This window comes from Erpetoichthys calabaricus, chromosome 8 (assembly GCF_900747795.2).
Source record: "Erpetoichthys calabaricus chromosome 8, fErpCal1.3, whole genome shotgun sequence".
Taxonomy (NCBI): Eukaryota; Metazoa; Chordata; class Cladistia; order Polypteriformes; family Polypteridae; genus Erpetoichthys; species Erpetoichthys calabaricus.
Window position 1 is genome coordinate 173,304,592 of NC_041401.2, and position 18,078 is coordinate 173,322,669.

Sequence of the window (18,078 nt, forward strand, 5' to 3'; positions counted from 1 at the left end):
TGAATGGATAATTATAATACATAATAGTAAATGGTGCTTAGAAAGTAATGCAACTGAAATTTTAGAGACACCATTGCTCCTTAAAAATCCTTGTAGTTTCCGGGAGGTAATTGACTTCTTAACAAACAAAAACTTGAGAAAACCAATTCAGAATATTTTACTATTTGTTTCTGTATATTTAATTTCACAGTAACTGCTCAAAATATATTTCACCTCAACCTTGACCGTTCTGTTACACCTTAAATAATGAAGGAATGTCGTAGAGTCACCTTCTGCATTTTCTGTAATATTCCTCTCTTAACTGTCTTTTAGCTTTCCTAATATCCCTTTTAACCATTGCCCTCAGAAGCCTTTGGGTTAATGCTAGAAGTAATTTTCTTGCACATGTCATACAGTTTTTTTTCTTTGCATATACTTCTTTAGTTCCATAGTCATCCACTGAGAATTTTTGCAAAAGTTTCTAATATTTCTAAATTTTATGATAAATTTATCCTGCACTGTAGGTAATATAATTTTAAACCTAATACACTGCTCTTCAACCATCTTCACACTTAAATGTTTGTTCCAGTGCTTTTTTGTTTTATATAGACTTACCAATAAAAAATAATTTAAATTAACTCTGATGCCAAAAGACACTAGTCCAGGTTAATGTTGCACAGCAGATACAGACATATGAATTGGTCCAGTTACAAGATAAAGGTAAGTGCACACTTACCTCGGAAGCTGCCAGCTCCTGAGACAGCTCTTGGATTTTCTGCTGCTGCTGAATTAGAAGCTCTTGCACTGAAGCCAAGGTCATCTGGAGCTGTGTTACTGCATCAAAAGAAAAAAAAATGATGCAAAAAAGAAAGGGTCAGTCAGTTGAACACTCTCACTAACACTCCACACCAGTTGCATTAATAAAGAAATGTCAAAAAAAAACAAAAACTAAGAGAAACTTAAAACCATTGAGTGAATCAGTTCGCTAGTTATTCCATTACAAATGGTTCTAGTAACCTGGACAAGATCAAGTACAGACACAAATGCAGCATTAAAACTGCTTTTTTATTCTCTTCTAGGATTTTCCTATTGCCCACTGGCATTTTACTTTGTTAATATGTAATAAAGAATGGATGCTGTTCCACCTACTTTTTCCATGAGTACACCAAAAGGGTTTGCCTCAGATAAAAAATGCAAAGGACCTCTGCATCTTTTTGTATTGTACAATATAGTCATCCTTATAGAACATGCTTATTAAAAAGGGATAGTGAATGACTAACAAAAACTGTGGATCACCAGTGACACCTATAATTTAGTGATGGCAAAATGAAAACAAACAAGCACAGGTAAAAGCTAAACAGTTAAAAGTTAGAGAAGTTAAACATCATTATGGATATAAGCCAGAGACTTCCAAGTGTGCAGATGCACAGAAATTATAGACAAAAGCCTAACCAAACTCATCAACATTTTCTCTCCTAGACAAACGCAATGTTTCCTACACCTGTGTTGATCACAATTGCAAATTGTCTTCCACACCCCTGGCTGCAGCACAGCATGATCAATCTTTCTGTGTTTAAGCGGATGACTAAAGGAGGATTTCTTTAAAAAAAAAAAAAATATAGCTCATACAGCATCCAGTCCAGGTGAAATTTCAGTACATTTTTAATAAACTTCTAGCTGGTGTTTTCAATGACTTATTAAATATCTTGCGGAGTGAATCAGTGGTTTCCACCTGCTTGAAAAAGACGTCCATGACACTCATTCTTATTGCAATAAAATTCTACGAGTATATTCTTGATAGTCCGCATTTTGTCACAACTGATCCACTATAATACCATGTGAGAATATCTGAGTAATAAAAACTTCTTTGCCACAGTATTGTTTATAAACTATAACTTAGCATTTACCATCTGTAGTCTTGGGAGGCGGTTTCACTTACAACCTGCAACTATATTTTCAACTTCTTAACTGGTGGATCCTAGCATGTGTTGTCTGGCAGCATCACATCCTCCATGCTGATCCTCAACAGAGGCAACTGACAGAGTAGTGTGGTGAGTCCATAACCATAACTCTTTCTTGTTTTTTTTTTTTTTTTTTGTTTTTTTGACAGTGATAAATACAACTCCAGTTTCATCACTAAACTTACTGATAACAATAAAATTGACCTGATCACCAACAAGGAAGAGACAACTTAGAGAGAAAATATTTGGTTTCCTGCCACTACTGTGTCAAAGGTCATTTCTGTCTTAATGATAACAAAACCAAGGAGAAAGTCATAAACCTCAGAAAGCAGTAGTAGTGTGTCTGTTAATTCCAGTAAAATCAGAGAATTAGCCAAGGAAACTTCTGGATACTTCCATAAGGCATTGCGTATTGAATATACAGTTTATAGTATGTTGCACTCTAAACATGTTGTTGCTTACATTGTCTTTTTTCCTGTTGTCGTTACCGTATTACTGTCACTAGTCTGAATTAGACATGCAAATAACAATTTTATTATACTGTATTTACACATAACAAGAAACCTGAACTTGTGCGGAGGGTGAATAATGACCATATCCTGAAATATTTTTTTATTTGCTTATGCACCCTTAATTCTTTTTTTCCTGTCAAAGTACTTTATGACAATAAGCATGTACTGTAGCAGCACACTACTCTTACAACATGATGAGCCACGCAATAGGCAAATATGCTGTTGACTTTGGTATACAAGTTTCATGAAAATCTGCTGGATACTTTATATAATACTGAATTTTGCATTTCAGAAACTATATGCATATTAGTTTGCTGACTGTTGATATAAAACAGGTGACAGCAGTTGGTTTATGAGAGATGGCATAATGAAGGTAACATGAACCAGGGAGGCTCTAAGATGTGGAGTTCCTACAATCCTTGTTCTCTAACTATAGTCATCAATTGCACAGTATTTTAATCTTCTCATTAATCCCCCTTCTAATTACTAACATTGTATATGTTTTTGTTAAATAAAGTGTAGTTGGAACTAGTTATACGGCAGACCTGCACTAATCTATTATTTAATCAATGAAAAAAGACTAAATAGGTATAAACTTCAGCATACCATCTATTCTAATTTCTTAAGTATTTGGGATGTGAAACCCAAGCTGAAACATGAAGAAATGTTTTCATAAACCCATTATTATATCTTGGGAATGTTGCACCAAAATATGAGACCTCCTTTGAAAGACACGCTTTAACTATGACCGGATTTTCATATATTAAACCAAGTCATCTGTACTGCAGTTAACATCTTGCTTTTATGAACACCTTGTTTTCAGCAAATTAGATGCCACTTTACACCCTGTTTAAGTCTGATTCACACAAGTCCTCAATGCTTTTATGTAGTGCTGGCACCAGCTAGATGCAGCTTCATATTTTGTCTGCCAGTAAGTCAGTTTATATTATTTGCTCACATTACCTTCTGTAGTATGTTGTGTGGCATCACTGTCAACCGTATTAATCATTTCCATCATACAACAATATTACCAGAAGATACTAATATAATCTAATTTTTTGCCAAGCAAAAGAATGGATTGATATTTATTTGAATTATACATTGTCGGTTTTCTTTCTACATTTTAAAGGATTTCAATTGTTGGTTATTTGGTGGATTTTGGATGCATTAAGGCTGATTAGTGAGCTAATGGAAGTGTGCAGACAGTTATTTAATAGAAGGCCAGACACAAGATTACAGCTAAATCTATTTGTCTAGTGTGAAGAAAATTTCATTATTACATTTAAGAACTGGCTTCATTTCCAAAACCCAGCTAAAGAATTAAAAAGAAAGCATTCAAGAGTTACATTTTGCCCTTTAATGTAATTGAAACACAATTCATTGTTCATTTAAAAGTCAGTTGATGTGCCTGTTAAAAGAATAACTAAGAAACACAAAGTACTCACCTCTAGATGTGTGATGGATGTAAAGACATTGTCTCATCATATAAACAGTGAACACATGAATGACGTGTTGCTGCATATCACAAGAATATGCATTTTCACACATTTACTGAGAAAGATATTTTGACTTTTCACAAAAGAATTTCCAAACAATTTTATTATGGCGAACTCCAAAAGTCAACACCTCCATAATATTTATTTAAAATAATTAGTAGCTGAGGCCCATTTTGAGCAATTTTCAGTATTCATGTGCCCATCTCTCTCTGTGGTATAATTTTTATTCGGTTCATTGCTAATTAGACAAGGTGATATTATCTATCAACTATGGAAAGGGTCACAGTTTGAAAAACTCGATTATGTCAGATTAGATGGCATGCACACCATGTCTGCTCTAGTGGCAACTTGCCTCAATCCTGCCTAAATTTTTTTGTTGTGATGAATTTTTAAACATAGGTTCATATTTACCGCTAAATGTATGACAGAGTCACTACTTTTATTTGTTTTTATTATTTTGAACATACTTTTTTTCATCCAGATCAATCATGCATTCAATATGATGAATTCAGTAGAGCCGAGAATTCCTATTGCAATAGCACCTGTCCAGTGCGGGCACGGTACCAACAAAGCTGCCTATAGACCTTTCTGCTTTGAAAAGGAAGGATAACTCAAAGCAAAGCAACAAACGTAAAACATGTAAACGAGGAGGACAGGGTAGTGCATGTTTGAGGCTGAGGAGGCAACAGCTAACGCAATACATTCCTCTTCCAACTGTAACACTGGTGAACATGCCGCCTTCACATAATAAACGGGATGAATTACAAGCTAACACTTGTTTTCAGCAGGAACCCAGTGAGGCTTGCATTATGACTTTTACATAGACACAGAACTGATGATTGATGGCTTTGGGGGACTAGTAAGAATGGATTAAGATGGCAACATTACAGGTAAAGGGCATGGTGGTGGAGTCTGCCTATTTAAACAAACACTGGTATAAATCAATAACAGTTAGAAAAACAGTGCGCTCTGTGTACATTGAGCAAAGCTCTTTAAGATCATTTTAGTTGCCCCTACAATGTGAATTTCCGCAAATATTTGTTGTATATATTCAACCCAACGCTAACCCATTTTTGCAATAGATAAGATTATTAATGTTGTACAAAGTTTGCAATCAATCATCAAACATGCACCACATTTTGTTCTTGGAGACTTTAATCTCTGTAATCTGAAGAAATCTTTAAGAAACTTCTATAAATATGTAACCTACCCAACAAGGAACAATAAATCTCTTGAGCCTTGTTACTGTATAAATAAGGGAGCATACAAATAGATAGTCAAACCACTGCTTTTTCAACGTCTCCCCATAAACAAAACTGCCTTAAAAAGGGAAAAAAAAACAAAAAAGTAAACTCTGGAGTGAAGATTCTATTCAAAGATTCTACTCTCTTTTAGCATACAGATTGGGATCTTTTTAAGGGTACAAGCACTGATTTATATTAATTTTTCTATGTTATAAGCAGCTATATTACTTTTGGGAAGACATACTTATCCCAGATAAAAGCATAAAGAAATATCCTAGCACCAAACCCTAGGTCAACAAATCAATAATACCGGTATTATTATATAATAAAATGTGCTCTTAGACAAAGCAATAGTACTTAGGCACATGCAACACAATTGGAATTAAAACTCAGTGTTTAAAAAGCTACACTTGATTGCAAGGATAAAATTGAACAGAAATTGTCCACTCAAAATTTGATCTTGGTGTGGTCAGGCAATAAAACCTTAGCTCCCCATCATCAGTCAAAAAATAAGTCCAAAACAGTAATATCAGTACCTAAAAACAAAAGTCCTACAACATTAATTGAGTTCAAACCAGTGGCTCTGACATTACTGGTTATGAAATCATTTGAAAAATGTACAAAGAGAAAGCTGGAAAAGAAAACTCAGGGTTTATTAGATCCATTTCAGTTTGCCTGCTCTTCTATTAGAGGTACAGAGGATACCATAGTCACATTGTGTCTTCTGTTACATGACCACTTGGAGGGCATCAAGACTCGCATGAGGTTACTGTTTCTAGACTTCTCATCAGCCTATATAAACATCCAGTCCCACCTTTTTACAGAGAGACTCTTAGAGGATTTCAATTTGGTAGGGTGGTTGATTGACTTTATAACAAACAAGACTCAAAGAGTGAAAGTAAATTGTCCGACATGCTGTTCTCATCCACTGGGTTCCCTCAGGGGTGTGTAATTTCACCACTTTTGCACATTCTCTACACTAATGATTGTCGCAACAAATTTGAAAACATGCTTCATCTTAAAATTTGCTGCAGACTCAGTGATCATAAACCTACTGAATGAAAATTAAACCAGTCACTGTGCTGTGATAGATAATTTAGTACACTAGTATTATGAGTCTTTTCTACATCTAAACATTATAAAAACTAAGGAACTAATAACTGATTTTAGAAGAAACTCTATTCACCCACAGGAAACAATATCAAAGACCAGGCAGTGGAGATTGTTGACAGTTATAAATACCTGAAGACAATCATAGACTTAAAATTGACTTTTAATGAAAATACTGAAGCCATCTGCAAAAAGGGACAGGAATACTGTACTGTTTCAGGACACTGAGTCCTTTTATGTATGAATCTTACCATAATGTCACACCTTTATAAATTGTGTAGGGAGTCCATCTTTACTTACAGTATGCTATGCTGGGCTAGTTTGGAAATCTTAATGTCAGCAAGAAAAACAGAATAAATGAAACTGTAAGATTGAGCAGTAAATAACAAGGTCTCAATCAAATCTCACAACACTGTTTTAATAGGCAAGAATTACAAATAGCAGAGTATATTCTCTCAGACAGTACTAAGTAATTACATTCTCAATTCCAGTTGTTGCCAAAAGGAAATAGGTTCAAAGAAGCAAGAATAAAAAGCACCTGGTTCAAATATACTTTTATCCAAACTGCTATTACTCTTCTAAATTCAATTAACATCCACAGGCTTAAATCATGGGATGAACAACTATAATTTGCATCAATCATTAGGCAAGCCTAAATATTGGTTTAATTTTTATGTGTAATATATTTGATCTAAATTTTCACCATAAGTAACTCCTGCTACATTATATACAGTATAATTGTACTACATTTACGTTTGATGGCTGTGTTATTTTTGAGGTCTCTTTTATGTTACTTTGTGGTCTCTTTGGTAAACCTGCTCACAAATCAAATTTCCCTCTTGGGACAATACAATTGAATTGAATATACAAAGGGAAAATAACGCAGATCTAAAGATTTAGATAGAGTTGTTAAATAGAATACAGAGACTAAACTAAATGTGGAAATATGCTCACTCAAATAAAGGAAAAATTCTCTTTCACATCCCTAAAACCTCCTCAGTCACGAAAAAGGTAAAACACCTTGCATTTGTACAGTCAAACCAATGTCAGCCCTTGCAGAAAAGATAAACTAGAGAATGACATAAAAACATTTTGTTCAATTTTGGCTGAAACTAAAAATGTGACAAAATGCTTAACATTTCTTTCAAGACTGATGCACATTTAAAAAAAAATGGTTAACTCAATGTATTCTTAGCCTATTACACTATGTAAAAACCAAATGGAAAACACCTTAAATATAGGGGAGGGGGTTAGAAATGGCAGGAGACTTGGTTTTGCCTTTATTGTTATGAAACAGTATTTTTCAGAATACTGAAGAACTACTAAACATTTTAAAAATGTTATCCATATACTATAAAAATACTTCTTTTATGTTAGTGGGAACCAAATTGCAAAATATGAAAGCAGTAATTGGAGCACAAAAATTCACACACCTAAAAGAGTGCAATTTTTTTGAAACAGATATAAAACCTGTTTTGTAAGGGATTCAAAAAAAAAAAAAACAACCACATGGTTCATGGTCGAATAATAAGATCATTTAGACCAAGATTCTTATAAGCTACATAGAATGGCAAACATGCATCGCCTTTGTGTAAAAATAAAATACATAAGCATTACTCTGGCAGAGTGGGATTGACAGTAAACATGGCTCATTTCATAACAAGATAAACACAGCAGGGGTATCTCAGCCTATATATAAATGAATGTATTCAATACTTCAACATCATCATTTAGCTTTAGTACATACTAGATGTACAATATCTCACATCATCAGTAAAGCAAAACATTTTATAGTACTTATGGAATGAAAATATGTGGTCATTTATACTCTCTGAACAATCAGTTTCATATTGTAAGAAGTGTGCAAGGGCAGAATTTCTGTCTTCTAGAACATATGCTATATGCTGCATATATTATTATTATTATTATTATATATATATATATTTTCCAATAACTATCCCAGTTATTGCTCATTTCTATTCTCTGTGAATGTCCTCACACTGCCTCTTCAATGTCTTTAATTCAGAAGCCCAATCTAATGGATGATTCAAATTTTAACATCCCCCTGCATAAACTATGAGATGGACGCTGCCACTGTTCTGGGGAAGGTTTAATTGTTGCTGTTATTTATTAATTTTTGACAGGCACAGTAAAGATTTCTTACCTGTCCAGACTGGAAATGCACCTGTCAGAGCTCAGTTAATCACCAGGCCCTCTTCAAGCCCTGTTACTGCCGCATACTTCATCGGCAGAAATTAAAATGAACTTTCTAGCCATAAAAAAAAAGTTGTCATTTCACTCCCCTCATTAATATTCCGAGGTTAAGAGCTTTTCAGTAAAACGTAATTAATTGAGGCTGAGCCGACAGTAAACAAGCAATTTCAAATTAAACCGAAATGACGGCAGCGTCATTTGTAAATGTGAGCAGATTTTCACGACAGATAAATGAAGGAAAATGTTAAGGAGGGAAAACGAATGAAGATATTAATCTTCACCTGTCTGTGTCAGGGTGCCACTCATCTCAGAGATGTTGGTCTCAATCCTGTGCAGATGTTTCTTGTCCTCTCTGCTGCTCATAATGAGAGGAAGGATGTATTTCTGCAATTAAAAACATGAGACACTCTTAGAGAATCATCCCATCGCCAAAAGAGAATTTGTTGCTCATTATTTTCTTTATTTTTTTTATATCTTTAGTGTACAGAGTAGATAAAACCATTTATATATATATATATATATATATGAATGAATGAATGAGAAACAAATACATGGCAGATGTGCTTAAACAACTGATTGCATGAATCCTAGATGTTAATGTTTATTACATTGTTATATCATAGCCTAGCTCTTTTACCCCACAGTATTTTTAAAAGTGATTCAAAAATGGTATAAAATAAGAAGAGAAGAAAAAAAAACTAAAACAGTGGTTAGCACTGGGGAATATACATTAAATCCACAAAAATCAAAGAATTCTTTACCTTTTTTTTATTTTTTTAAATAAAATGGCTACAGAGAGAAATAGTTACTATATACCACTGACAGAGTATTGAACCCAGGAACTAATTATAAACCTAATGCTAGTAAATACTAGCACACTCGCAAAATTATACTCACACTGAACCAATTTAGCATTACTAATCTATTTAACAGAATATTTTAGGACTGCTTTGATTCCTTACCTCAAAGTCTAACCTCTAGTCTGTAAAATGATGCAGACTATAAAAAATAAAAAGACAGATGAATACCGAATTCCTGATTTTAAGTGCACAGTTTTGGAAATCATGTGACATGAGTTTAAATGTGCTCTAAAAGCTGAGGCTCATGGCAGTCAATGGGCAACATGATTTTTCATGTTGTCAGCTACCCAAGACCACTGGAGGCAATATAATTAAAGAGTGCACTTCTGATGTTGCTGTTCTTAAAGTGTATACGTGCTACAATTAGAAAAAGTGCAGGTTTGTCACTGTTGTGAATTTTTCATCTGGCAGAGAGACACAAGGGTTAAGGCTTTGGACTTTGGATCCACATCTTCAGAGTTTTAAGTCCAAAATCCAGCTACTGGCATTACATAACTATGAGCAAGCCACTTCACCTGCCTATACTTCTAATAGAAACACAAAAAGAAATTCAACCAACTGTATTCCAAATGTTGTTGAGATGCCTTGGACAAGGGCATCAGCCAAATAAATACATTAATAATATGTCAATCAGATTCTCTCCTCCCATCAAAAGACAGGCAATGACTGCATATACTACTTTAAGTATACAGTTATGTAAACAAATACACAAATATTCCATTTCATATATTTTATATTTGTATACCTCAGTACAGGATCAGACACACAAAACTGCTGCAATCCTAATGGAACACCATTGCAAGGATATTGTGAATGATATGTAGAAACTGCACATTAATACACTACTGGGAGTTAGGAAGATTAAGATTTAAGACATCGGCATTGAAATAAAATTTACAGCTACAGCATCCTGCATTTACACTGCATTTACATTCTGACTTGGAAAGTACAATAAATGCAGTCAAAGCACTGTAAATAGGGGGTGTAAGGTTTTGAATCAGTATCATTTTAGGTTTATTTTCTTTTCACTTATAAATGCTGCCACCATAATAATTAACCATTGTACCCCTAGATGTACATGTTGAAAGTTTATTGTGTTTTTTTGAACGGAACACTTTATTTATGCATGATAACAACTGTTTAATAATGACCTGTAATCGCTTTAGATGATGGAATGAAATTAGGACACCAAGCATTCTGACAGTTTCTACTGAATTATACCGAGGTAAATGACACAGTGCCAAGGTATTTTATTATTTGCTTTCTTTTTTGTTTTTGTTTTGTGCATGAAACCCTTCAGGATTCACTCATCCACTCCAACCCCGGCACCTAAGTTAGCATTAATGTGAACAGCATTGTGCTAAAAATACCAGCTAATTACAGGCTCTTATGTGCTACAGTATCTGAACTGAAAATAGCAGATTTTGAATGAATGCCAGACAATTCAACAAAAGAGAGGCAAGCTGGCTCACAGGGATGCATCTGTGTGTAGTCTACTTCCTCGACTGAAAGGCCCACTTTGTCTGAATTGGCCCAGACTTCGCTGAATGGAGGGTTTATGAATGAAAGAATTAATGTTTTTTCTCTTCATCTTCATCTTTTAATCACATTCTTAATACATCTTCAACACTTTTAAGAAAAGCAAAAACTGCATTTTAAAAATATTCAGACAAATAGAATCAAGCAGCTAAGGAGATGTTTAAGAAATCTGTAATTCAGTAAGGCTATGGTCAAATAATTTTTGTAGTTGTATATTTTAAACTTGGAAGGTGTAGGTGTATTATTGCCCAGTTGAAGAGAACTTTCAAGGATTTTTCATGATTGAAACCACGATCCACTAAAATCTGCAATTTCTATTTAAAAAGCTCAAATCAGATAAAACTAAAGCAACTAACAATAACATTATCATAGTCTTCAACATATGATATCTTCCTCATAAAATCACCGATTCAAAACTGATCATAACTTTTCTCAAAAACAATACTTTGACAAATATTGTGAAGAATTCTGAGCCACTGATATACAGAATTGAACAAGCAACAGAAAAATAGGAATTGGCTTGTGTGAAAAAGTAAATAAATAATAGTGTTTATTAGCCAACAGTCTACTTGGGGATCAAAGTAACCAGAAGCCAATCGCAAAGACAAAATCTGAAAGGTTGTCTGCTATATATAAATAATAAATTTGCTCAATGTGGCTTTCGCCACCAGGGACAGTGTAAGGGTGAACTCGTACTAGAAATTTGTTCTGCGAGCGTGCATGTTTGTCCACATGTAGCCCCCCTCAAAGTCTAGTTCGTTTGGCTAGTGTGATCACTCCATGCTGGGCCAACTGTACAGTGCCCTGGTCGGCTTGGAAGAGGTGGGTCTGGACACGGTTCAGTAGGATTCGGGAAAAGTGTAATCACTAAATGTGCCAGAGCATGGAACACAGACATGACGTCAATGATGCAACAAGTCTTATTACGATATAATTAATGCAATTCTCATTTCATTCGAAACCATTTGAGTTAAAAACAGGTTTTTATTCTCACCTTAAAAATGAACGTGAAATGTAGTAGGCAAGAAAAGCTGCAAATTCTTCTCTGTAAAATATTCTCATACGTGCAGCATGATTAAAACGCTGCACTACACACTCAGTCTGTAAGAGGGCAGAATGGTATCCTACCCTACACAACTCCAAAAATAACATACAAAGTCGTATGGTGATGACAAAAGCTTGCCTGGGTCCAGAAAGTTAAAGCGCAGTGTGAGTGCAGGCCAGTGGGGGAGTAATGAGTGGGGGACAATCATGCTCGGGCATGGTACGGAACAAATGTGCCTAGTGTGAGTATACCCTAATACACCATAAGACAATTAATAAAGACGTCAGAAGATCTCGGAAGACTTGCTGCAATTGTTGATCAGTCCGAAGTGCACAATAAAATCATTAGTGCATTGTCAAAAAAGACCAAATCTATTAGTTCTGCAGACATACTGTAACTTGTATAATATGTTCTCAGACTAGCACTATAAAACAAGCTGAAGAGCAATGCCTTTCACAGGGACATGGTTAGTAGAAAAGCTGTATCGTTAAAAAAAGAACAGTACTATGAAACAGTAATTTTCCAACAGATCATTCTGTATACTGTGTGTGTCAATTAGAAGAAAATGTCAAAATATTCAACATTTTAAAAATCTTATCCAAGAGTGGATGAAGAGAAAGCAATATATTATAATATATATATATATATATATATATATATATATATATATATATATATATATACAGTACTGTGCAAACGTTTTAGGCAGGTCTGAAAAAATGCTGTAAACAAAGAATGCTTTCAAAAATGGAAGTGTTAATCATTTGTTTTCATCAATAAACAAAATGCAGTGAATGAACAAAAGAGAAATCTAAATCAAATCAATATTTGGTGTGACCACCCTTTGCCTTCAAAACAGCATCAATTCTTCTAGGTACACTTGCACACAGTTTTTGAAGGAACTCGACTGGTAGGTTGTTCCAAACATCCTGGAGAACTAACCACAGATCTGCTGTGGATGTAGGCTTCCTCACATCCTTCTGTCTCTTCATGTAATCCCAGAAACACTCGATGTTGAGATCAGGGCTCTGTGGGGGCCATACCATCACTTCCAGGACTTCTTGTTCTTCTTTACGCTGAAGATAGTTCTTAATGACTTTGGCTGTATGTTTGGGGTCGTTGTCCTGCTGCAGAATAAATTTGGGGCCAATCATACTTATCCATCATGCAATACCATCAGGGAGGCGTATCTGCCTGTATTTCTCAGCATTGAGAACACCATTAATCCTGACCAAATCTCCAACTCCATTTGCAGAAATGCAGCCCCAAACGTTCAAGGAACCTCCACCATGCTTCACTGTTGCCTGCTGACACTCATTATTGTACCGCTCTCCAGCCCTTCGACGAAACAAACTGCCTTCTGCTACAGCCAAATATTTCAAATTTTGACTCATCGGTCCAGAGCACCTGCTGCCATTTTTCTGCACCCCAGTTCCTATGTTTTCATGCATACTTGAGTCGCTTGGCCTTATTTCCACGTCCGAGGTATGGCTTTTTGGCTGCAACTCTTCCATGAAGACCACTTCTGGCCAGATTTCTCCGGACAGTAGATGGGTGTACCTGGGTCCCACTGGTTTCTGCCAGTTCTGAGCTGATGGCACTGATGAACATCTTCCAATTTTGAAGGGTAATAAGCTTGATGTGTCTTTTATCTGCTGCACTAAGTTTCCTTGGCCGAACACTGCGTCTACGATTCTCAACGTTGCCTGTTTCTTTGTGCTTCTTCAAAAGAGCTTGAACAGCACATCTTGAAACCCCAGTCTGCTTTGAAATCTTTGTCTGGGAGAGACCTTGCTGATGCAGTATAACTAACTACCTTGTGTCTTGTTGCTGTGCTCAATCTTGCCATGACATGAAACTGTCTTCCACAACCTCACCTTGGTAGCAGAGTTTGTCTGTTCCTCACCCAGTTTTTTAGCCTCCTACACAGCTGTTTCTGTTTCAGTTAATGACTGTGTTTCAACCTACTTGTGACATTGATGATCATTAGCACCTGTTTGGTATAATTGGTTGATCATACAATTGACTAGAATCCTACAAAATCCCTGACTTTGTGCAAGTGAACCTATAAGAATTGATGCTGGTTTGAAGGCAAAAGGTAGTAACACCAAATATTGATTTGATTTAGATTTTTCTTTTGTTCGCTCACTTTGCATTTTGTAAATTGATAGCAATAAACAATCATCATTTATATTTCTGAAAGCATTCTTTGTTTACAGCATTTTTTCACACCTGCCTAAAACTTTTGCACAGTACTGTATATATATATATATTATATATATATATATATATATATATACATACACACACATATACACAGGTAAAATTCTGTTACAACGAACTGCCAGGGACCTAAAAAATATTTCGTTGTAATGAAAATTTTGTTGTAATGAGATTCTGTATTTGTTGCTAAAGTGCTTTCTTTAAGCTGCAGCCATGCGTTTGAAATCATTTCAATAGCTTCTTTTGCGTTAATTTTAATCTTCTTCTGTCTACAAGTTATGCTCTTAAGAATTTCTCTCAGCATTTCCTTGCGATAATACACTTTTAGGGTGCAAATGATGCCCAAACCCAATGGCTGAAGCACTGCTGTGAAAATGGGTGGAAGGGATTCAACGCGAACATTATCTAAATGCGGAAGCATGTTGTAGGAAGCACAGTTATCAATCAGAAGCCGAATCATCCTTTTCTTCTTCTTTATATTGTGAGGTTTCTGAACTCTTTTGGGATCCCCCACCCATCCAACGGGAACATCATGCTGAAGTGCGCCCCAAAGCGCAATTGCCGCGTCTGTGGAAGATTGTTTGTCCGCTGCCAGGGCAGGGCAACAGCAGGCTCACAGCGCTGCAGTGAAGCGCCACAGAAGCGAATCCTAAAAGATCAGAGTCACGCTATAAGTCCCTGTCTTACACTCCAAAACACGAGGCTGAGTCTCAGTACTTTAGCAAAACCAGCTTTATTCAGCTTGAAACAGGAACAGCATGGTTATTTATTGTAGCGTGATCTGCCACTCTCAAATAAATAGACACATTAGTTAGACAGGGTTGTGACAAGGTTAGTGGCCAAGTAATACTCTTCCCTATATTTACAATGTTCCTTGCATCACCCATTGAGATCTTTTCTGTTTGCTTCAGTGCCGAGCCACATCAGAGCATGAGCCTGCTGTTGCCCTGGCAACAGATAAACAGTCTTCCACAGACATGATGATCACACTTCGGGATGCCCTTTGGCGTGTCATCCAGTTGGGGGAGGTCCCAAGAGAGTTTAGAAACCTCACATTTTCATGAATGAGTGCCGCATTAATAGGTATGTTTCTTGAACGAGCATCACCGAACCACATAAAAAACTGCTTTTTCGGCGTCTTCAAATGCAGCAGTTCGCATATATTTGCAACCTGAGATTTTTCTTCATTTTTTGCTCGGTCTTTCAAGAAAGTCAACAGTGTCGATGGCGAAATTCTGAATTCACTGTCAACGTCTTTTTGCCACAATCGAGAGCTGCAAAAATGTAAAGTTTTTTTTTTCTAATATGAACTGTTATCTTTTTTTTCGTGTCTGCTGTTTCTATAGGAGGGTGACAATGAGTTAAATTCCAATGGATGTTTCTCAAATGTTGATGAGCGGATAAGCAAAAGGTACCACTGAAAACCACAGAAAACAAAACCAGCAAAAAAACAATACGAGGAATGTCCAAAGGAAGAAATTTTTTTTACAATGTTTCTGTTTGGGGATTATTGTGCACACCTGAGCTGCGACCACAAAACTAACTGCTCTGTGGATGATTCATTCAAGCATCTCAAGGTCACTTCGTTGTAATGAAAGTATCTGCTGAATGTACTTCGTAGTAACAAGATATCTACGTAGTAACTTGTGTCATATGGGGAAACTGTTGGGACCATAAAAATACTTTGTTGTAATGGAATTTTAGCTATATATATATTTTTTTGATGCCACACAGGCATCCTGCCCAGGAGAGGTAGCAGACCTGGAAGGAAGGACCAGAAAGGGTGGATGGACAGCCCATTAAAAAGAGAAGAAGTTACTGTAGGTGTTGTATTCCACCAACATGCTAGATGGCAGCAGCCCTGAGGTCAGTGCACAGTAAGAAGCCAGCAGGGCATGACAGGATATGTAGTCCGGAAGAAGTACTCCCGAGTCTGTAATAAAAGAGACCGTACTCCCTTATTCAAGCGAGTCGGAGCTGGGAGGTAGTGGAGTAATGCTTGAGTGGAGGAGGGTAGTGTGGTAGGGAGAAAAGAGAGATATTGTGAGAGGAAGACCTGTATTTGTTTGTGTCTCATTTGGAGGTATTTAAAATAAAAACCTTCGATTATATGAACCCGGCACTGTACAAGTGTGTTTGTGTTGGGGTTTTGGACACACCGACGGGGTTTATCACAATATATAAATATATAAGGACGCAAGGCAGGAAACAAACCCCGGGCAGAGTGCCAGCCCACCACAAGGCGCATGCACGCACACACACACACACCCACTGATGCACACACTAGGGACAATTTGGAAACGCCAATGCACCTAACCTGCATGTCTTTGGACTGTGGGAGGAAACCCACGCAGACACAGGGAGAACATGCAAACTCCACAAAGGGACGAGCCGGGAAGCAAACCTGGGTCTCCTAACTGGGAGGCAGCAGCGTTACCCACTACGCCACCATGCCGCCCATAGGTATATATTCATAGTTTAAATATTTTGGATGCTGTATATAATTTGCAACATATGCAGTTAAAAAAAAAACTATCATTATTATTATTATATACTTTTTTGCTCTTAGTGTATCTGCAAATCATGACATGCTGATGGGTCATGCACACTTGCATAAAAGAAGCAGGTAAAAACTGCAGAATTCAGACGAATGTGACACTTGAAAACAGAGCCATTCTGAAAAAACAGATTTTCTACATGCTTAAGGAAATGTGAAAAAGTAGAGAAACACAGCACACCCAAAAAAAAAAAAAAAAACGTAGCATAGGTTGCCAGTAGAGTGTTGCGGACAGGAGCAAGTGGCCTAAAGAAATTTACACTTTCTCTTTTCCCTCTTTATAGTTGCAGAAAAAAATGTAACAAAGACAACCAGCTAAGATGCAGAGTGCATTAAATTATGAATTGGCTGAAATAGACAAACGAACATTGCTGATGCTGAAAAGACTCTTTTTACAATTTTGATTTTAAAGAAAATATAATAATAAAAGTTAAATCAGAAATATGGTAGTTATTGTCCTTTGTCTTTAATGTGAAATAAATCCTGCATTTGCCTGTTGCAGTGGGTACTTAACAATTTCAATATACAGTCATCCCTCACCTATCGCGGGGGTTACGTTCCAGAGCCCCCCGCGATAGGTGAAAATCCGCGAAGTAGCGACCTATATTTATTTTATAAACCCTTCCCACACTCTTATAAACCTTTCTCACTCTCTTGTTAACCTTTCCCACACTCTTATAAACACTTCCTATGCTCTTAAACACTTTCTACATTCTTAAACACCGCAGACCAACACTGCACACTGCACGCAACGATCAGACGTCGATGTGTCTGCACTCACTTTGTGAAGGGGGGCAGCTGAACTCACGCTGAGCAGAAATGGACTTTGTGCTGCTTCTGCCAAAATGCCTGCTTGTCGCTCTGCGCGTTCAGAAGGAGGAGGAGGAGTGTGTGTGTTGAGGGCTGAACGCACGTTCACTCAAACCCCCCCCACCCTGGAGGCGCAGTAAGCTCCTGCTACTTCGCTTTGTCAAGGGGGTGGGGAGCTGAATGAACGCTAAGGAGAAGTGGACTTTGTGCTGGCTTTGTGCTGCTTGTCGCTCTGCGTGTCAATAATTTTAAAGCCTTGTATTTTCCTGTCTCACTGTCTTGTCTTGCGTGAAGTTAAAATGTTTTATAATAGTGAGATGTTACTCATATCCTTAGCCCGACATCCACATATCATATGTGTTAACAAAGTGTGTTTTATAAGTTTACATGTGTTTAAAGCATGTGGGATGGGTATTTTAAGGCTTAAACTATAAAATGTTTATTTATATGGTCTTTCTATATCGCGGATTTTCTCCTGTTGCTGATGGGTCTGGAACATAACTTCTGCGATAGGCGGGCAATCACTTG

The 18,078-nt window shown here is 36.6% G+C and overlaps 1 protein-coding gene across 2 annotated transcripts in view; it reads right to left on the bottom strand.

Annotated features, from left to right (window-relative positions):
• The window catches only part of pex14 (peroxisomal biogenesis factor 14), a 319,589-nt gene that overhangs the window by 24,916 nt on the left and 276,595 nt on the right, over positions 1 to 18,078 (bottom strand). For both annotated transcript variants that reach the window (XM_028807829.2, XM_028807828.2), the window contains exons 6-7: positions 8,798 to 8,900; positions 716 to 813 (exon numbers count right to left, since the gene is read on the bottom strand). In XM_028807829.2, the coding sequence (XP_028663662.1) occupies positions 716 to 813; positions 8,798 to 8,900 (201 nt within the window). The remainder of the gene's footprint in view (positions 1 to 715; positions 814 to 8,797; positions 8,901 to 18,078) is intronic.